Source organism: Semicossyphus pulcher, unplaced genomic scaffold (assembly GCF_022749685.1).
Source record: "Semicossyphus pulcher isolate SPU_LCO1_2020_fin unplaced genomic scaffold, fSemPul1.0.p SCAF_2, whole genome shotgun sequence".
Lineage (NCBI taxonomy): Eukaryota > Metazoa > Chordata > Actinopteri > Labriformes > Labridae > Semicossyphus > Semicossyphus pulcher.
This window is the reverse complement of record NW_027211693.1, coordinates 9,065,639-9,088,023: the sequence shown is the minus strand read 5'-3', so window position 1 is coordinate 9,088,023 and position 22,385 is coordinate 9,065,639. Positions and strand designations below refer to the sequence as shown.

General features: G+C 42.1%; 1 protein-coding gene across 1 annotated transcript in view; it reads right to left on the bottom strand.

Annotated features, from left to right (window-relative positions):
- fstl5 (follistatin-like 5) overlaps positions 1-22,385 on the bottom strand; it is a 199,686-nt gene that overhangs the window by 12,136 nt on the left and 165,165 nt on the right. The window contains exons 11-14 of the mRNA XM_069670589.1: positions 12,888-12,914; positions 12,542-12,660; positions 5,931-6,080; positions 1,360-1,467 (exon numbers count right to left, since the gene is read on the bottom strand). Of these exons, the coding sequence (XP_069526690.1) occupies positions 1,360-1,467; positions 5,931-6,080; positions 12,542-12,660; positions 12,888-12,914 (404 nt within the window). The remainder of the gene's footprint in view (positions 1-1,359; positions 1,468-5,930; positions 6,081-12,541; positions 12,661-12,887; positions 12,915-22,385) is intronic.

Below are 22,385 nucleotides of genomic sequence, written 5' to 3'. Positions count from 1 at the left end.
ATTAAAAGGCTATTTATAACACAGTGTACATGAAGTGCTATAATAAAACGCCAGTAAACATTTTATTTGTTGTGACTAGAATAAGGTTCATCAGTGTGGTTTTAATGACCCTGCACTTTGTTGACAAACCTACGCAATACTCAAGGCTATGAGGTCGATATTAGCGCTGACATACGGTGTTTTATTATCAACAACAGCAGATTGATTTTCAAGTCATTGCCTTACAGTTACTGTGACTTGAATTCAAGCTGAGTCAATATCCCATTCATACATTATCTATAGCGCTTATCCTGTTCAGGGTCGTGGGGGTCATTGGGCCAGAGGTGGGGTACACACTGGACTGATCGCCAGTCAATCACACAGCTGACACATAGAGACAGACAACCTTTCACGCTCACATTCACACCTACGGGCAATTTTAGAGTCACCAATTCATCAAAGAACATGTCTTTAGACTGTGGGAGGAAGCCGGAGCGCCCGGAGGGAACCCACGCATGCACGGGGAGAACATGCAAACTCCACGCAGAAAGGCCCGCTACGTCTGAACTGAGATTCGAATTAGGAACCTTCTAGCTGTGAGGCAACAGCGCTAACCACTGCGCCACCGTGCAGCCCTGAGGCGATACATCAGTCACTATTTGGATAATCAATTGAGCTATTATGCTGGAAAAGTGACTCAAACATTTGCTTCTTAGATGCTTTTTGGGGTTTTGGACAGTTGGTTCAACAAAACAAGCTATTTAAAGACATCCCTTTGGGCTCAGGTTAGTTGTGGATATTTTCCACATTGTTCTGACATCATGACTATAACTGACAACTTGCAGAGACCTTAAAGGCCCTGTGTTTTGAATGTAGTGGCATCTATCAGAGAGCTTTCACATTGCAACTTAATGGCAACCGCTTCCATCACCCTTTTAAAGCATTTAAGAGATACTAAAGTGTCTGCGGAACACAAAAGGAGAAAGGTCCGCTGTAGAGCCAGTGTTTGGTTTGTGCATTCTGTAAAAGCATGATGATGCGACATGAAGGACTGTGTGGAGAGGACACACTTCCCCTGCACGAATAAAAAGCTCTTTGTAAAGTAACTAAAACACAACAACTGCTATTTTCCTGCCATTTTACACAAATAAACATGTTTAGGGTTATTATATTTCATTTCTGCCAATACATCCAGATCTAAAAACATGTGTTTCTGTCGCTTAAAAGACGTCTACCTTTGATAACCTCGGAAATGTCAATGCTAAGCAGAAGGTCTGCATCTCTGTGCTCCTTCTCTGCTTTTCTTCCATTTCACAAGGATGAAACTCTGCAGAGGAATAAATAACATGGAGTGTAATAAACAGTGAACTGTAGCCTTACCTGGAGAGTGGGGAAGTTTTTCTCCATGTCTCCCCAGCTCAGCAGCCACACCTGGTCGTGAGATTTATCATAGTGAAGCTTCACAGGATAAGGGTCGGTGCTGACGGTCTGTCGGAGGACACACAAACCAAAGTGAGTCTTTAAAGGCTGCTGGGCTGCAGAATAACCATTCAGTGCAATCAGCTCTGCTTTTGAAGAGATCCCTGTTTGATGTGCAGAGGTAATGCGTTTGGAAAGTTTTCCTGCAGACTAATGCGTCTGCGTTTGACAGGAGCAAGTGTTCTCTTAACAAGGCGGATTGGAGGTGTGCTTTTTTATGTGCGAGGTGCATTTGGTGTTTCGCTGCATTTCAAATCAAGTGGTGACAGACACAATTGCTTTACCACACTGAGGTAATTGCTTTCAGTCTTTATCCATTCTTTGTCACACTGCGGCAATATTCCAAGTCAGAACAATAGATGAGACGCATGTGACAGAAAAGCGCTCCTCATGCATTATGTCCACCTGAGTGCAGACAGACAGGCAGCTCAAAGGGAATAGAGAAAGCACCTGGGAGGAGAGTGCGTGCAGCAGCTACATCTCCAACAGCAGCAAGAAAAAGCAATCATCTCCTCTCAGGAAAATTATTGCAACTTGGTGTTCCCACAATCCCTTCTGACTGCAGCTTACTTTCTACATATTTGTTGTGCTTTGGAGCCCTAATAGTGTTGTTTACCTAGGCAAAATACATATTGTTTCACTGAGAGTGCAAACAGCTCCTGTGAGGGTTATTGCACATAAGATGAGAATATCTGTTGAATCCTAACTAATCTCTGAACATGTAGTCTTTGGAGAAAACAGGTGTTCACGTTGTTCTTTTTCTCTTGACTAACAACTTCTTTTCTCGCTGAGGAAGATTACCGAGATCCTCGTGCAATATGCTCGCACATCTCTAGTGCCGACTGCGGATCTGAGAGAGATCAAGCCCGGAAAACATAACAGCGACTTCAAATATTTATCCGTGTGTACTCTGTGATTAATTGGTTTTAACAAGCAAAATACAATCTGCTCATTAAAAAGTCTTCACTGGGTCTTTAATTGGTTACAAATTTAAAGATGCAGCACGCTCATTATTATTTCTTTACGCACGTCAATCATATTAATGATTCAATGAGGAGACGGAAGGCAGAGGAACACAAAACCAGAACTTGTGTCTCTTTTACTATTCACGACGAGAGACAGGTTCAGGTGGTTAATTAACAGCTGCTAATATAATGCAATGAAGCTAAACCTCCAGGCGACTGAATAATGAGCTTGTGACAGTCTCTGGGACACAAACCTGCTTACTGGCAGGCCCCTGAGAGGCTCAGGAGCTGTAAACAGCCATCATGGTGTCAAAAACATCTGCAGGGATCTTGGATTAACCTGACACGCCCAAAAACCCACTGACACCGATAATTTAACTCAACGCAGCAAACGTACTGAATGTTGTCATGTAAGAAATGTGCTGCTTCCTGAGCCTGCCTCGCAAAAATAAAACTCCCTGTGGAAAATAAACGGTGCCGCAGAGGTGGGGAGCGTTTGAGGGATTGCCTCTTTCACCATCAGTGAGGGAAACGAACGGCAGGGGTTGGTTGCCATGTTACGATATCTATGAAGGGCTGCGAGGTTACAGTCTCCATGAAGAGGTGGGCCTCGGGGTTATTTGGTCAACACATCAATGTGGCGGTTAAGTGTAGGTCTTGACTGCTGCAGTATGTATGAAGCAGGTCGGGTCAGGGGTTAGCGGATGAGCTGAAGGTGAGAAAAGTGATCTGAAAGCTGAATAAGCAGCACTTTAGATCATCAGTGTGAGTGGAGAGAGCAGAGCGCAGGGCGATGCACTGCAAAGGCGTTAGATGAGCTATTAAAGACATGCATGCAGAAATCAAACACGTGTGGGATTTCTCTAATCTGGGGGTTTGACAGCATTTTATCTTTTCTTTCAAATCCCTTTCATCAAATCTAAGGACGTTAAGTTTTCAACATTAAATCAACAGAGATGTGCACTGAGCTTTTGGTGGCCAAGTGGAAAACATTTGAGTGGCAGCCTGATTAATTTTCTCAACATGTAGCTACAAACTGAAAATGAGATGAGCGTCACAAGTTAGGAAATGTTGATTAAATGTGTCTGACACGTGAGAATAACAGTTCACTTGGTACAACACTTACTCTGACGGCTTATTTTTCTCAACTACCTAATTGAACTGCAGGAGGTCCTGATCCACGACCAGTGGATTTGGATAAACTTATTAATGAGATATTCATTAAGATTTTACTGAAACACTATCCTGTCAATCAATCGTCTTTCTAGAGAGATGTCACTGTTGTCTGACTAAACACACCTGGGGTCAACGTGTGTTAATTCATCCTCACAGCAGCTTTCAGGGGGCACGCCAAGTACTTTCCTTCTAGCTTTTATACAACTAAACATAATTAGTGACATCAGATATAACTAAAAGTTAAAGACACATATTTATCATATAAACTTAAAATACATACAGTAAAATTCGGTGTATAATACGTTTTTTTTTTCATCTAAAAGTGGGCTGCGTCGTATATACTAGTGCGGTGTTATGGTGTTTTACCCAGACAACGTTGCTATAATGTAGCTAAAGCTTCGTCACGCACATGCGCCTTCATGATCGCATGAGCTGCCACCACCCTCACAACATTCAATGTTACCGTAGGCTGAGCTCAACTACCTGTTGCTAGTAGAATTGCAAACTCGACATGGCGAACACAGCTCATAGGCTATACTTCGTGTGTTTTTAATTTGTTCAAATGAAAATAAAATGAAATAGTGTTGAAATAACTTTTTTCCCACTGGGATCCCCCCAAAAACAGATATTCCGGTGCCACTTATATTCCTGATTTGACGCTTTTTAAATGAAAAGAGACTTTTCACAAGGTTCAGGTAAAGCCCAGTTCAGATCAATGATCCGCAACACAACAAAACAGTTTCAGAATGTTGCAGAGAAAATTGCAGCGGTGTGAACTGGTTAGCTGCAGAGCGTCTGAAGCCGTTGCGTGGAGTTGCAAAAGATTTGACTTGTCAAATCTCCAAATGCAGTTTTAGAACAGAATGATGTCGCTATTTCACTTCAGCCAATCAGGAAACAGCATAAATTTGCGTAGGCAGCCTGTCTCTGAGGCTGCAGTACCCAAAGACGGCTCCAGATCCTCTCTTTCCAAACTCTCCTACTTCTACATTTATTAATCATAGTTAGAGCTAACATTGCGAGCGCGTCACTGTCACTGTCATCCACTTCTTTTTATAACCATAACAGAAATCCAGCTAGTTAATTCACGTAACCTCGGCCTAATACTAACGTTATAGTATTAACGCAGAAGTAGTGGGGTATGTCAGCTGCGTTGTTGCTATGGAGACGGTCAGCTGCGTTGCGTGACTTTGATGTGAACGGCCCAGTTTTGGAACGTTTCCGATCGGATGTCGAGGGATTCGTTTGGCAGTTGCATCCAGTCTCGTTGTGAATCATTGATCTGAACTGGCCTTAAGATGTCGGGGCTTTTGTTTTTGCAGGAACACAAACATGATCCAAAGTGGAACCACCTTTTGTGACATGATTCTAAAACAATTCTTTTCTCAGCACTGTAGGTTTGGCTCTATTCTCAAAAGAGCAAAATGTTTTTTTTTAATGTTTTTATATTATTGTGTTATCAGCCTTTTTGTTATTGTTTTGTGGTTATTACAGTTTAAGACATGTCTGCCTTTGGGGTGCTCATGTGGTATCAGACAAGATGAATTAGTGGTCAGCAACAAATAGACTGCGTCCAAGCCTGCCATTGGAGTTATTTTAAAGGGACTGTAGTAACATTAAATTCTACACATACTGGCTTTAAACCGTAACAAATCTATTGGGTTTACGTGTCTTTAAAAGCCTCTGATCAGCTGTTGTTGGCAGCCCTGAAGGAGAATCAGAGTTTGCATCTTTGTTTATGTTACTGACTATTCAGAGACCTCCTGCCAACCTCTGAAGCTCACCAAGGCCAGTATCTGCACAGGCCAGCCCTCACTCTAGTGTATAGAATCCTACTAAATTATTACTCAAGTAGAATATTTTAAGTCACTTTGCACAAGCTCTTTAAAAAAAAAAAGAGTCTGGAGAAAGTTCACACGCAGTTTGGGGGAGAGTCGGGAGCTTCTAGTCCAATGCTCTGACATAATAGAGTTTCTGGATGAAGGACGATGCATTGTATCAAACAGAATCCTGAGTCAAAGGGGACGATGTAATGAAAAAATGTGTCCTTCATTCAACAAAATCGATCACGGAAAATACAAGAAGGGATGATTTATCGAAGCTTTTTGTAAAAAACGTTGTGTTCAATCACTGAGGGAACATTTGGAGCTTTTTGGCTCAGATGGAGGCCGCTTTCAAGTTCAGTCGGGAAAAACCCTCTTTTTTTTCTGACATGAACAAACAGGAAAGCTGATGTGTTTCCTGATCTGTTCAGAATAGTACACTCCTGTCACATAATGCATGTTCTCAGTGCTGCTGGCAACCGGACATCCTATTTATCCTGGAACCTACCTGGACGGCCTTCTGAGACTGGATGTCGACTATAAGCACTCGGTCCAAGGTTGGCTGTGTCACATAAATAAACTTGTCCTTGACGTTGACCGCCGATGACCACACACACCTCTGGACCTCCTCTCCCGGTGAGGTGGGGCACACCTCCTCCTGGAAAAAAAAAAACCACACACACACGCACATTCAGTGTTAACTAATTGTTTTTCATATCACAGGGAAAAACGTCTCATTAAAAAACAATTATCTTCATCCAGTCGTTAGTCTGTGTTGTTTACTACTTGCGGTCTTATCACCTATGCTGATGTGAGTCGTGTTATCTTGGCAACTTGGCGAGATAAATGAGCTCTGCAAGGTCCTGAAAAATCTCTCTAATCGCTCCTATTTGTCCACAAATAATCCACAGAACAAAGCCTGCAGACGACGTGCATGACTGTTCGGCTTCCAGTCCTGGCAGCTCTCCCGTCCTGGCCGACGGAAACCTCAACCGGCCTTCTGTCTCTTGTGCTCTCCTCCTTTTTGCCCCCTCCCCGGCCCTCCAAACCTCCGGGCTGTGCCCAGTCATCTGTTCCAAACTTTGAGGGGCGATTGAGGGAGCTGCTGGCCAGAGAAGGATGAATAAAGGGCTCCGGCATGGCAGGATGAACTCTTTCTCCCATATTTACAACCGCAGTGGCAGCCCATGACAGGTGCCTTCCCACAGGCCGACTTAGGCTTTCTGTAATGTATGAACTTCACTGAACTTCATCAGGTACGAGGGGGAGCTGCAGCATCACTGACAGAATTTATCTCATCTCTAATTCAGCCCCCTACTCCCCCTGTCCCCTGTGTTTTATGAAGCAGGTTAATTTGGGCAGACATGCAACAATAAAACCCTGTAGAAAGGTCGTTTTCAGACTCTGAGTGCTAAAACAATGACACTGCTTTGGCGTTTTTGGCTGCACATCAAGGTTCCTAATTCTTTGTAGCCGTTATGTGTTCAGGTATCCAGTTGTAGCACCAGCTGTCTGCTGTTTTGATCCAAAACAGGTCTGGAATATCAGCTTTTTAAAGCCAGAAATACCTCCACTTGGTGAAGTAATCATTGAGTCATCGGAGTTGAACCTTGCGAGACCCCTGCAGACCCACTCTGAGGACATTTAGTGCTACAGGGCTGTAAATATCCCACTTATTGCACCTTAAAGAGGTGAGAAATCGAACATTTGATGCCCAGCAGAGGGTGTGAATGGAGGCGGCTGTAATCCTCACAATGTTTATGTGTGCTGCATATGTCCGAATACGTGTGGGCGCATATCATGTGATCGCATGCGATTTATGTAGCAACCGACAGCTCCTTAAGACTGCAGATACGTCTCCTACACGGTGCAGAAACAGAACAGTGTATATATTTCATGCATTCAATAAAAACGACATTATGCAGCACTGGAATCAAGCCAGAAACACTACAGTACAATACAATACTGTCTTATAATCTCATGAACAGAAGCTGTAAAAATATACAACTGCAAAATAAATTTTAAAGGATTTCTGCTCTTTTCACTCGTGAATGTGGATGGTGACATTTTAAGAGCCATAGAGATATATGAGGGTTCTGATATTCCCCAGTTAAGCCATTGGATGATTTGTAGTGCTAATATATTTGTGACACGACATCAGGCGTCTGTGGGGAGGAAAACAGCAGAAAACAGCGAATTGGCAACATCCAGAGCGTCAAAAGGAGGAAGAAACAGCAGCAGACGCTTATTTCTCAAGGTGTTTTTCCAAGGTCTCAATCCGAACGGCTGCAAACTTTAAAAGGTAGATAAGTGGGACATAAGTATATCACATTTTGGTATACTGATTTAGCAGACATTAAGCAAAGTACATCGCTTATACATGAGACTCATTTCGTACACATTTTCAGCCTAATTTTCTAAAATGGAGAATGATTTCCCACTTGCATCCAAAAGCTGTATTTCCTGCCGATAAAACATGTTGATCGTCAGAGATCCTCTCAGAAAAAGTAAGAGCTCAGGAAACGCTTCAGGTGATGGAGAGTGAAGTGAAAAATGGAGAGAAATTGCAAATGAGCTGTTGATTATTATGTCCCACAGTCCCTTTAGGCAGGAGCAGCAAGGAAATGTAGAGCTACTTGTTTACAAAAAGGAAAATAAAGAGCCTTATATACATGGTATGATGCAGGTACATGCCCATAATGTCCTACCTAATATAAGAACACAGCAGCACTTGACGCAATCTTCCTGTGTGCAAAATAAAGTCACTTCCTGGTTTGACTTTACAACAACAGATCACAGTGGTTTCCCTGCTTCTGTGTGTATCACAGGCAAACACTCTATATGGTAGTTAAGGATAATGGATCGGCTTTCCAATTAACATAGACAAATCAATCAATGCTCCTCTGTGATGGGGAAAACGTGCGTGCCCTGCTGGGAGCGGCCCTCGCGTGTTCACACGGCGATCCCCCTCGTGACAGCGCTGGAACTGGCACCACAGCGCGAGCAGTGATTGATATCCTAATACGAACACGCCTCTCTGAGGAGCGCTCAGCTGAATGTTGTGCATTCAGGGCGTCGCTTTATGTATAACAGCCATCTAATAAGCGCGGGGGGCTCCCGGATGAAAAGCAGCTCAAAGGAGAGCGTCCGTTGGAGAGCACATGTAAATCTAACAGGTAGGTATCAGCAGCACACTTTGAATGTTTCGCTGCTTGGAAGCTTCAGTCATAAACGGAGAACCAGCGGGGATGTAAAGAGTCTGCTGAGAGGTGAAACCCCTCTGCTGCTGCGTGTTGTCTGTCAGTGAACTGAATTAAGCAGGTTCAGCACTGTTAGGTGGCCCCTGTGTCCACTGGACATCGTTTTCTGCAGCTAGCAGTACCAGAAGAACATGTGTGAGTATCGATAACCACTTTGGAGCTGCACTAATCATTATATTTATGTAAATGATAACAAACTGTCCACAACTTTCCTTTTTTTCCAGTTTGACCGTCCTCATCGCAGCTTTTTCCTCGAGTCACAGGAAGCTGTTTTCAGAATAAAAGCTCTGATAACCCAACGTACAGCCAGACATTTCCCCCAGGAGTCGGTGAAAACCAAAGACGGAGCTAAAAGGAGACTGAATATTGGACCAAGAATCATAATGCAGACATAAACACGACTCCAAATGAATGCTGATGTCGCTGTGTCTGCTGAATGAGTAAATAGGAAGCGAACATGTATGCCATAACAACGATGTGTCTATATTGTGTCTAAAGATTTTTGCTCTCTCACACTCTTGAGGGAAAGAAAAAAACAATTGATGCAAGTTTTGCTTCAAGCTCGACCAAACTAAACATTTTAACATATTTTCTTCCTGTTTTTACATTTTAAAGCACCCGGCCTTTTACTTACGTCTATTTCTCTCTATGTTTAATATACTTATCTATACTTCTAATGAACTTATAATAAAATAGCTTTCGGCTATCGTCTGATGAGGATATAGCCTCTGGGGACAACGGTGAACATGTCAGGCGTGTCCAGTTTAGCCAGCGGTTAGCCAGCCAAGACTTCCTTTTCCACGTGCTGCATTGTTTACAGGCCAGTTTGTAACTTGAGAAGCGACCGTGTGTTCAGATCAAAAGGGAAGTGTAATTCGCCCCTTTCAGATATGTCAGCAAAATAAATGCTGTCATTTCTTGGTTCATGAAATCCTCCAGAGGAGCGTCCGTTCATCTGTTCCTGGTGCGTCTAAGTTTCACTTTAAGTAGTAAGTTACACAGAGGCTGCACTCTGGCTAACTTCTGCAGTATGAACAAGAAAAAAGAAACAGATTTTGTTGTGATTGACTTTAATTAACGGGTCTTTAAGATGTTATCTGGAAGATTTCAGTTTCCTTCTCTTTGGCAGCTCCTTTGGCGATAAATGGAAAATGCGTCACTAACTGGGCGCCGCTTGTTAGTTTTTTCTGCTTAACTCGCCATCGACACCCTGTCTGTGTACTGCAAATGCAAAGGCTTTCATCAGTGGGCCATAGGCTCAATCACCATTGTGTTACCTCATTCAGCGATAGTGACTTAACAGACATTTATTTACATGAAAATCTTCAAGATTATATCTTTCAATTTGCATGATGCAGATTAGTAACAAGTAAAGATGAAGCTCTGTCAGGTCTGTCCTCAAGAGGAGAAGAAAACTACATTTAAAATGCTCGCTTGTTGAAAGGAGGTGGGAGCGATCATTGCTGATGTGTTCGAGGAAGTCGGGAAATCTAAACGCTAGATGGCTTTCGTGATACCGCGTCAAGGGAATTTGTCTGAAGTTGAATTTTTGATGTAGAACGGATTGTTAGCTGAACTTGCTGCAGATGTTTGTTTAAAAGATTAATAAGAAGCCAAATCGTTGTCAGATAGCAGCTGATGGGAGCCGGGATGTCATTACGGCACATTACGTTCCACCTTCTTTTGCTCTCCACACGGACTGTTTTTCCTGCATACGCCGCAGCCTGCTGATAAGTGATTGGTTTTTATTACTCGGACTACAAACGGAAACCGAAACACTTTTCATTAAATAAACATCCCTGCCTACAGATTCTACATTTTAATGTGTAATCTGTAAAGAGATTACATAATGTAAAATATCTCATCTGTTCAGTGTGTAACTTGGAGCCTTTCTGCTTTTTAGTGAGCAATTATTCAACTCAATGAGCTATTTTAGTCTTAACTTCTAACACTCTGGGATTTAAGATTGAAATAATAAAATGTCCAACTTGTCTGCCCTGTCATTAATTTACAACTCTGTTCTCGTTAATTTGACAAGGAATAAAGAGATGAAGCAGTTTTTCCTTTTGCACCTGTCAGACAGGATGAGACGATGACATCAGTATTTATTATGCAGGAGTTCCAGGTAGGACATAAAAATCAGGGTGCAAATCATATCTGCGCTGGTGGCATGCTGGTGAGACGCTGCCCTCTGAATTTAAAGTGAAACAGCAAATCCCTTTCTTCAGCACGACGCTGAAGCTGCTCGGCTGCATGTGAATAAGAGTCTCAGCCAAATCCCTGCACAAACTTTATTGACTGCTAATGATTGATTCCAGTAGCCGTTACTAGGTCAGCCAACAGGACGCGTCAAGCGTTGTTTGTCAAGGCCAGCGAATGATAAATCACACGGCTCGCACATTACCACATTATTCAATTCAGAAACACAAACACTTCCTGTTTACCCACGGGAGTCCACCGAACAAACATTTACATCATAAATGTTTTAGTATTTATGTCTTCATGGTGGAGAATGTACAGCACATGATTTATGCCAAGGACTCACGACACTGCTGATCGCTCCCTTTAAGAATTCTATTTGATCACATTTGAAAATCTCGTCAACAATCCTGAAGATGTGAAAGGATACAAGCAACAGGACACAACACACAGTGTTGCATGAATCAGTATTTTGGACTTAGTACCAGCAGAAGAAAAAGATGTGTTTTTCAGATTCCTCTTAAAATGCTGGTCTGAATTTGACAGTCAGCGAGTCAGAGACTGCAACAATTATTTCATGGGTTCAGGATTTTGGATGGAAAAGTGCTCTATATTGTCTACCTAGACAATGGCAGTTGTCTGACTGTTAAAGTTCCAAGCGTTGCATCATACGTTCCAGCTTAAATAATAAAAAAGATGAGCAAAATACAGAAGTTAAAGCCTGTAGGTGGATAAAAACTCCTGCAGTAACTGTTTTTGGGGGCATTAGAACAATCAGGGAACACAATATTGCTTATTTATAAGTTGCTTAGGCAAACAGAAACTCTGGTTTCTCTATTGTTCTGGTTTCCATTTGTAGTACGCTTGCAGTCAGAGTAATATTGACCAATCACGCATCAGCAGGCTGCGGAGTATGCAGGAAAAACAGTCTATGTGGAGAGCAAAAACAGCTTCTTATTAATCTCTATAAACAGACATCAGCATGCTTACAGCTGACAATCTGCTCTAGATCAAAAACTCAACGTGACGCTGTGTCACGAAAGTCTTTCAGCGTTCAGATTTCCCGACTTCCTCAAATGCACCACCTCAATGCTGACATATCTGAAAGCGGTGAATTTCGCTTCACTTTAGATCTGAACACACGGTCGCTTCTCAAGTTGCTAACTGGACTGTAAATAAGGCGGCACACGGAAAAGGAAGTCTTGGCTGGAAGTCCTTTATCGCTAAACGCTGGCTTAACTGGACACGCCCGACATGTTCACCGTTGTCCCCAGAGGCTATATCATCTCAGATGAAAGCTGATAGGTTCCAAGGTTGGTCCAGCAGAGACGAAGAAACATTCGTTCAAAGATGTTTCCACCCAACAAATGCAAAAGGCTTCTTCAGATCTAAACTGACAGCTGGACGGAGCTACAAAATACAGGCCTATGTAGTCCATGTTTTTGATTAAACCTTAACCTGGATGACTGAGAACCTTCACAGCTTTTGAGATACACTGTGGATAAAAGAAAGATGAACTGACTTTTGTGGAAAATACTGTACTATACTTGCAACTCTATAAAACATAGTAAAGATGATGGATTACTGGGATGATCCAGCTCATGATGAGCCACTATAAAATGAGTCATAAGGTGTGTGTTTCTTTTGTTCGAGCTCTCACCTGCAGAGCCAGCAGCTTCTCGCTTGGCTTGATGTGTCGTTGTATCTCACATGCCACAGGCTGGATGACTTTAATACCGTCCTCATAGAACACGTAGAACATGTTGCCGATGCCAAGACCTGAAAAAAAAGAAGAGAGCCAGTTTGCTACAGTGCATCCCCAAAATAGCTTATGAGTCTGCAGAGTGGATATATTTGCAACGGAAATAAGCCTACAACACTGCTATCAGCTTTGAAAGCATCAAATCATTTAATCCCTCTCATCACAGTTCAGTAACCCTATTACAAAAATTCAATTAACTCAGTTTAATGAATGCTATAGTGAGGCAGAAGCAGTCTAGACGTACCTTCTTCTCGCCACAGAATGTTTGCCACTGTGAGGGAGAAAAAGAGGGAAGCAGGGTTAGAAATCAATGCGGGAATCAATAGAGTCCCTTTGTGAGAGTTAACACCCAAACACTAACTCCTATTGAGGCAAAGAGGAAAGCAGACCGCATGAAAGTTTTATGGAAACTGTCTCTCTGACACCTAGTGCAACAAATAATCGATAGAGCCCTCTGCTTGGAAATAATTTGATAGCAAACACTGGAAAATGGAGTGCAGTCAACAAACTACAAGTGCTGTTACACAGTTTAAAATCTTACACATCAGATTATCATCCATCAATATGAGTTTTATGGATAAGCCGACTTAGTCACCCATGAGTAGTCGACAGGTTTTACGCTCAGAAGATAATCATAAGTCATTAGGAAGGGATTAGTGTGCGCCTTCTTCAGTTGCAAAAGCAGTTTTGGCTTTTATAACAGGTAATTTCTCATTAAATTCACTTAGCGGTGACTAATGACATGAAATGTTGAATGAAAGGCGCATAACACCCCGAGTGCTTTAATGTGCGACCTAAAACGCAGGCCAGCTGCTGGTTTTCTAAGCAGCCACCGGGCACTCTGAGATAAAAGATGCCATTACTTAGAATTACATGACTAAAGAGCGATGGGGTAAGGAGAAAGTATAGAGCCATTATAAAGTTTTTTTCCATGCAAATATTAGAGCAAATTCTCCTTTATCTTTCTTATTCTCCGGCCCCGCGGCAGCACTACTATCCTCTCACACCGCCGTTTTATTTGTGACCTTCTCTCTCATTGTTCATCTGTCCCCCGGTCTTCCCTCGGCTTCCACCCCATCTTCCATTTTCAGGCATTTTCAGTCTACAAACCAATCTCCAAGCCAATTCACATCCGATTCTAATCTCGCCTCTATTGCAATGCTCATTCCCGCAGCCTCTTGCTCGGGTGGACAGATGCAGGGAAAAGAAAGGAAGGAGGGGGGGGAGACAAAGCCAACGAGACACCACTGTGCCGTTAGTCAGCCTTAATCTTTCAAAAGTGCTTTGTCAAGTGTTTCCTGTGCAGTCTTGCATACCTTTTAGCTCATTAAAAGTTACACAAAAGGAGGCTATAGATAGAGGGACAAGGAGAGAAGGCAGGGAAGGACAAAACAAAAAGGAAAACAATACAATTTATTTGAGTTGTGCCAAAAATGGAAAAAGGAGAAAATAGAAAAGAGGAGCAGAGATGAGATCTTGTGTGCCCCGGTCTTTTCCAATAGCCCACAGTATTGATGCTATTCATCACTTGGCAGAAAGACTGTGGCTGTTCAGCGCATACAAGGGGGCCATACATCAACTTCATCATCCATATAACAAAACAAGCTGGCTGCCACTGTAGGCGGTGAGTTCACTCTTTCTGCTGGTAATAACTGTGTTTCCACTGGGCTCCAAACATCGAGAGCACCACGCTCGCCAGCCAGCCTGGACTCTGCAGTTCCTACCCGTCAGCAAGGTTACATAAATTCAATTTGTTTACAAGAGCAAGCTACTTCGACAGTGGACCAAACAGCCTGTGGTGTTCACCAAAGTGGCATGACAGAAGACAGCAAAAGTATAAAATATGTGGAGTAATTGGTTCACAGAAGGTGGAAATACAAAGTGTAACTCAGGGTGACGGCCTTGAGTGTGCAGAGATTAGCCTAGAAGTTTCCTGGACCTTGACCCCTGCAGTAAAATCTGCTTTAATTATAAACAATACACAAATACTTAATTACTGACAACTGCAAATGTTGTTAAAAGTTGAGTGCCCGATCACTGCTGTAGGCAATGAAGGAGCTGAATACAAATTTAACTAAAAAGGTAAAAAGTCTTTTTATTCTTCTTTTCTTCAACTGCATAAAAAGAAAACAAATATCCTTTCAGAATAAAAGATCCTTGGCTACAATTTATTACACAGCTATGTTAAATACTTGATTCTGATTGGTAATTAAGACATTCCAAGGTCTGCTTTTTCTCGTTAACAGACCGTTGCTATGAAGAGCAGACCGTTGCTAGGGATACTGCTGTAATCACACAATCCGGGGTGGGCTAACTGTAATCATATCAATCCGCCGAAAGAAGTCCAGTAAATGTGATGTAGGCCTGTTGACTGTTCCTGAAGACGGCACCTGAAGTAAACATTAAACTGAACACAGTGCGGGAAACGGCGGTGTTTAAAGACGGTGAATGGAAAAGAAAATGTCAACAGACTCTGATAGTGACGGGACAGAAAACCTCAATCAGGTGCTGCACTGATTCCTGCGGTTCAGTTCCCAGTGTCTTAATTCATCATCAGAGGAAATGTTTCCATTTAATGTGAGTAATAACAGCTAGCTTAGCTCATTGTAATGTGAGTAACAACAGCTAGCTTAGCTCATTGTAATGTGAGTAATAACAGTTAGGCTAGCTCATTTTAATGTGAGTAATAACAGCTAGGTTAGCTCATTGTAATGTGAGTAACAACAGCTAGCTTAGCTCATTTTGAATATGAGTAACAACAGCTAGGTTAGCTCATTTTAATGTGAGTAAAAACAGCTAGGTTAGCTAATTTTAATCTGAGTTATAACAGCTAGCTTAGCTCATTTTAAATATGAGTCACAACAGCTAGGTTAGCTTATTTTAAAGAGGCTACAGAGTTAACCGTTGCTATGGACGCAGCTCTCACTGTGAGTGTAACAGACTATTTTTAACAGAAATATGATCATTTTTCAACATAATCAACGTGAGGTTTTTTTTTGTTGTTTTTGTGCGACAGTTTCATATGAAAAATACAGACTTGGTTTGCAAAGGCCTCTACTTAGAATGCTGGCTGCAGAAAAGTCCATAATTGTGGTTGCCTATGAATTAAATGTCCATTTCACTCACTCATGCCCGAGATCCTGATGGACCATCCAACCAGCCTCACAAGCCCAGACCAAGTGTCACTATGCCAGCCAAAGGCCTCCATATCCAGCTTCCTCACCTACGTCAGATCATCTGAGACCAGCCACCTGGACGCCTGTGCTTCTTTGTGCTGTGTGATAAAACTGCACATTTAGAGTGACCTTTTCTTAGACATCTTTCTGTAGACATCTGTGTGAAATTATCATGCTGTTAAATCAGCAACTTGATATGCCTCAAATGTCTGGTATATGGATTATCTCTCAAGTCCTCACTAACACAACGTATGACTCTTTTTTTTAATTCCCCTTCAGTATCAAACTACAGGGTAAAGTTTTCTTGCACGATTTACAAAACGTAAAAATGAGGATTTATGCAGTTGGGGAAAAGTCGTCAAAGGTCCGACCGATGGCAGCTTAGCTTTTCTCGAGCTAAAGTGCATACTGATGAAAAAGTATCCGTTTCAGTCCTTTGTGCTTTTCACTTGGCTTCCTCTCTCTTCACTCCACACAGCCATGGCTCACTCAGATCCAATCCCACCTCTGACGGAGCAAGAAGTCTTTCAGCTTTTATATTTTACCCATCAATTCTTCGGTCAGACTTTTTAACAGATTTTTTCCTCTGCTTTTATCAAGTCCGAGCTGCATGCATTCGAGGGCGCTTAAAGATTGAGGGCTAACTCCAACAGCGAGTCCCTGCGGCGCTATTTACAGTCAGGTGGAGTGAGGGAGTCGCCGAGATGACAGGACGGACCGCTCTAGAATTAGAGCTGGAAGCCTGTGGAGGACTGAAGGCTGTATCATCTCCTTAAGAGGAAAAGAATTTGAAAGACTTAATCCTCGGAGAGTTTTGAAAAAAAGAAATGTTGCTGACGAGAAGTTGAAGTGCCGAAGCATGACAAATACATTTCTCTCCTCAAGTGTTTGTGCTCATCTCAAACAAAAACAGACGTGGGGAGACAAATACCTCTCTGTGCAATGAATGTGAAGCACCATCATGGGGACGTCTTGCTTTCATAGTGCTAGAAAAGTTTTTAAAGTCACTCAGAGTGACTGAAATGTACGACCTTTTAATCAGTTATACTTTGATCAATCACTTTTATTAATACTTGATTTATTCTTTTAGATATGTGTTCTCTGCTTGTGTTTTGTGGGGATTACATAATTAAAAACGCAGCTATTCCCATCATGACTATTATTATTACATCACTCTTTTACAGAGAGCATCACAGGAAATATTCATAAGCTGTCATGTTGTAACCGGGGCTTAAAGGCGTTTAAACTTTCCACTGGATTTACAATATTCATTTCAGAAAGCTTTAGCATGAAACTCAGTCGACAGGCAGTAGGCTGCTGACAGTGTGGATAGCGTCACTGCCTGGTTTGAGCTCCTTGTTGCTGACAGCGTGTCCAACACTGTGTGAAAGCCCACTGTGATGGGGAGGGACACCGCTGATGGAAACATGGCCGCTCTTTTGGCACGTAGCTGGTCTTCTCTATTCAGAGGATATAGAGCAGACAGCACGGGCGACCCGTGCAGAATAAAAACAGCTTTGTGAAGACTTTGGTATGGAGCTGAGGTTCTCATTCGTTTGCCATCGAGGCTCGGGAGATTGCAGGGCTTTGTTCCAACCAATCACTTCACTGGCGGATTTCACTGATTAGATCTTCCTCGGCCTGAATCTGTGAAATCAACAGTGCTGTGTTTGATGGGGACAAAAGCATACGAACTGCTAGACGTCAAAAGCTCTGTAAACGTATGGAATAAAGATTGAGCAGTATGAAGACAATAGCAAGTGTAGATAGCAAAGATAGCACAGTCAGAGATAATAAAAAAGGGCAGTAAAGGCAATTTAACACTGAAATGCAAATGGATTTGTCATTGAGAGAGTCGGGGAGTTACTCATCCAACAATTATTTGTCATGTTTGGACACTTTTACACCATGTTTATGTTAAAAAGTCGTTCAGTGTTCTGTGTAAAAGCATCTGAAGATGAGAAAACCCTCCCATTTGGTTTAAATTATCCCTGAGTTTAAAAAGAAAAGCTGACATAGTCCGACCATATCTGCAGATTTGTTCACAAAGTGGGATTTTAAGACCTAATAGCTGACTCACGACTGAGTGGAGATGTTTTGCTGTCCAACGTTCAAACTCACTTTCCAGCCCACTAGAGTTTCAAGACTTTCTGTTCCTGCTGAGGTACGTAAAGGTCATACATTACTTACAATGAGTCATGAAGTATTGAGTACAGCATATAAAGTAAATAGTACATACCGGAGTCATGAGTGGGGACCAGAGTAGAATATGAAGCAGAGTAATCGAGCTGATGCTTGTTAACTTTTATGACAGCACTGTACGCTTTATGTATAATATGATTTTACATATGCAAATACAAAACAGGACATAATGTGTGCTATATGTAGGGTAGACTTACTTGAATGTTGGTTTTACAGTCCATAAAAAATGCATACCTGAAACTTTAACAGGACAAACACATGGATACTAACGGGTTATGCTGTGTTTTGACGGTACCACGTGCAGTCGTCTGGTGGGTTGAAATTCCACACGGCCTGTGAAACTCTGCTTGTTCGAGATGACTGCCGGCTCGCCTCGACAACAGGCGAGAGTAGCCTATTGCAGTCGGGGAAGGAGTCATAAAGTCGGACAAAGTCAAGCATCTATATTACTAACGCTTCACTGTAAATTGATGTGAATAAAGTCTGAATTTGTTATTATTATTTTAATTAGATTTAATTTTAAGTTCTCATTATATTTTATTCAGGGCTTTTGATAGTTATTTTGATATAGACGCCCTTGCAGATGTGTTTATTAAGACAGCATTCATGAGGAATGTGAAGCATTACATTGTGAATGCCAGTACTTCGATAAAACCTTTTGGCGTCTAACACTTCATGAAGTTTTATTAATAATGATGAATAAGACAGAAGTCTCATCACTTTCTTTATTGGGGTCTCAAAGCTTTTTTCAGCCAATAGGCGCTTCACTCAAACCAGAGCAAGTCGTTTCCCATCATGCCCAGAGTTGTGCAGTCAACTGTGGCGCCTTTCCCTGAAAACTGCGACCGCCTCGCTCCGACCAGACTTCAAGGCCTCGCGCAGTTGCAGAGCAAGTCGGACAACAATCTAAGCGTCATGCAATGTGCTTGGTAAGGCAGCAATGGATTCTGCGCCCGCCTCTCTCATCTCGAACGATCCTACAATCATCCAAGATTTCGGGGAAATCCACTCCAACTGGGCAAAACTGGCAAAGATTACAGAGTTTGGATTCTTGCCCCAGAACCGGATAAAAACAGCCCAGAGAAGCCGTCTCACTGAGGACAAGGGTTTGTAACTTGCAAGTTGTCCCAATGGGTTGGACGTAGCAAAGGCAGCGGAGCAGTTGTGTTCAATGAAGCCCTGCTGCAAACCAATTTGGACTGATGAGGCCACTTTTTTTTCAACCTACATATAATGGCTTCTTTGTGGAGCTTATTGTAAAGTTATTTTATTCAACGCTAATGAAACGCACACACATTTAGGATGATGTCTAATGTATTAATTCATCTTCAATTAATTAATTCATGAATTAGACATATATTGCTTTTCAAAGCAAATGTCCGATAATTTTTCCATATGGCCGGAATTCTGTAATATTAAACTTATTAAACTCTGTTAAGGACATATTGCAAAGTAAACCTTTCAGTTAAATATTACACCTGTGTGCAGAAGAAGCTTGTTGTTCACTACGTCTCATAGATTTTACTCTGTCATGTTGATTCTTAGAGGGTGCTGTAACCAATCTGTATCCTACAACAAACTTTACTTCTAAAGTTACATTAACCTTAGCGAACCAGTCAACTGTTAGGCCATTAAAATGTTTGAGCCACTATCCGCGCTGGGATACCTTAATAAGCAATATAAGCCGTGAAAACAAGACTAATAAGACCGGGGGAAGTTTTCAGTGCTCATATTGCTTATTAGATATCCAGGCGCAAAGGTTCAAGGGTAACTGTTACGGCACAATGGCCACAAATAAAACACCAGTGCTGCTGCCACACTGTGTCCTCTGTGCTAATTACCTTACTAATGAGAGCTTAATAAGAATGAAATGGCCATACAGTGAGACTGTGGTCTTAGGTTACATTCAAACTAACTATTACTGCTCGGTTCATCACCTACATAATAAGAATAGATTAACTTGTACAGAGATAATTTATGTACAAACAGGGAGGAAAGTATAGGCGGAAAAAAGTGTGAGTTTAATAAGTGGCACTAAAGACGGTGATACAATCCTCCTCTGAGCTGGCACATTTCCACCACCAATAACAGTCCTAAGAATAAATCTATAATAATTATGTCTTTATTTGGTCCAGAAGGGCACTTCAGCTAAAGAGGCCAAAGGGCCATCTCCTTGAGCCTTTATATCCACTATAGAGTACTCTGCAGATCCCTGATATGAGGCATGAGCATAATGTAGAGACATTAAGTGGAGAGACCAAAGCAACAAACGCTCGCTCTGAGCCTCACGGATCCTCTGACATTGCAGAAATAATTGGCACATTGTGAAGGGCAGATATTTATGCCAGTTTAGCGGCAGACTGTCAGAGATGGATGGCGCTCTGCCTGCTGGTGACAGACTCTGTTAAAGAGATCTCAGAATAGTGACTGCTCAGGTTTTCCCAAACAACGAAGCGCTCGGGTAAATTTGAGAGAAAAACAATTCACTTTAGTGCTGCGCCCGAGGAGAGGAGGTTTTGACCTTCAAGCTCCTCAGTGGTGAATTCATCTACGGGAGATCATTTATGCCTCGCTCATAAAATCATGTTTTTCAGTTCATCTCCTGCTTAATACCTTATTCAGCCCTTTGACAACTGGCTTAGTTAGTTATTCAGCTCTCTTTCTCTCATATCCGAGTGTCTGAATGAGAAGCCTGAGGCAGGTCATAAACACAATGCTTTCACAGAATGAGATCATTACTTTCCACAAAGTTAGATTTCTAAAACATCTCCAAGTATAATCACGACGCGTCACTTGATTCTGGGTCTGTTTCAGATCAATGGGATTAGATCAAGGGTAGTCTGGCGCCACAACATGCCCACCAGCATGTCAACTTCTGTGGGATAAGACCAGAACTCCTGGTTGAAAGCGTCCTTGATGCTGCTACTTAAAGGCTAGCCATTTTAATAATGTGCGCATCTCTCGCCTAAGCCTGAAGACAATTAAGTCAGTACTCGGGAACATCGTCTGCTTATTGCAACATCCGAAGAAACAGAAGGACTGATGCTTGAAATCAGGAGGAAAAAACAGTTAGGGGTGTGTTGCAGAAGCAGATAAGAGGGTTTATAAGGACATCTGTTTAATGGGTCTTATAGTATGATTATGTGCTACTAGTTTATACTGCTCATGATCCTTTGTTCAAGCCAGCATTACTGTGTTGGAGATGACGATGATTGGGGGATGAAGTTTTACAAGGCTTACGTTAGACGTGATTAAGTTGAGATGTGTTCGTATTTATTGAGGTTAAAATCTGATCTGAGCGATTACATTACTGCCGTCATATTTGTCCCCGTCGTCGCTCCCCGAGGCCACCGTGTCACACCAGATGCTGGTCCATAGACGGGTAATAACTGGGCCAACGACTTTAGAGAGCCTCTCTGGCCGCAACACGAAGCCATATGGAGCTAATCTGGGCTCGCACTCTGGATGTCCTCCAGCGTGTGGGTTTAAATGAGGATTCTGACATGACTGTGATTTAAGTGACATAAGTGGGGTACACAGATGTTGTTAAGATATGACTTGATTACATTTTTGCAGTCTTCATTGGTCAGAAACTCTTTAAATGAGTAATGTGAGTATGTACTAACAGCACCTACTGCCAGCAGAATATTAACTGTATCTACAAAGGTTAGTTTAACAAGGCAATGTTTCAGTGTTTATTTTCTTTCCTAGAAAAGTACTACAGTACACTGCTTTATTGCTTTTTAAATTCTGGCTAAAGTTTGCCTAAAGCAGAAAGCATCAAAAACAAGACAGATATCTAAGCTTGCTACTAAAATAGTCAGCGTCGATGTCAACACAGACTTTGAAAAATGAAAAGTAAACTAGATTTTGACCGCTCCCTAAAGCAGCTGAGTGTGGTCTGCCTTATTAAGGCAGCAAAACAAGTTCAGAGACAACAGGGTGGAGGAGAATAGCACTACGTTGTTATCGTTGGCCGTATCGCTAGCTTTCACCGCTGCTCATACAAGATAAGTGCAAAATCAGAATACAGGCAGGTAGGCAGGTAGGAAGGTGGCAGGTAGGCCATCAAAGATTTTTAGGGGGGGTTTGAATTAAATGATGGGATGGACTTATTACAGATGTTCTTGTTCTTTTTTTTCTCCAGAGAAGTTTGCTGTGGGTTTGTGAAAAGTGCATCAAAAATATCTATCGCAATACCTATCGCACCTTTGAGAGTGCTGATGCACTTCGTCCACAAGATGCCATTGAATAAATGACATTTTTAGTTACGGTGCTTTCACACCTGACAGCTTTGGTCTGGACTTTCGGTTTGTTTTGGCAGGTGAGAACGTGCATTCGAACTCCGGTGCAGACCAAACCAT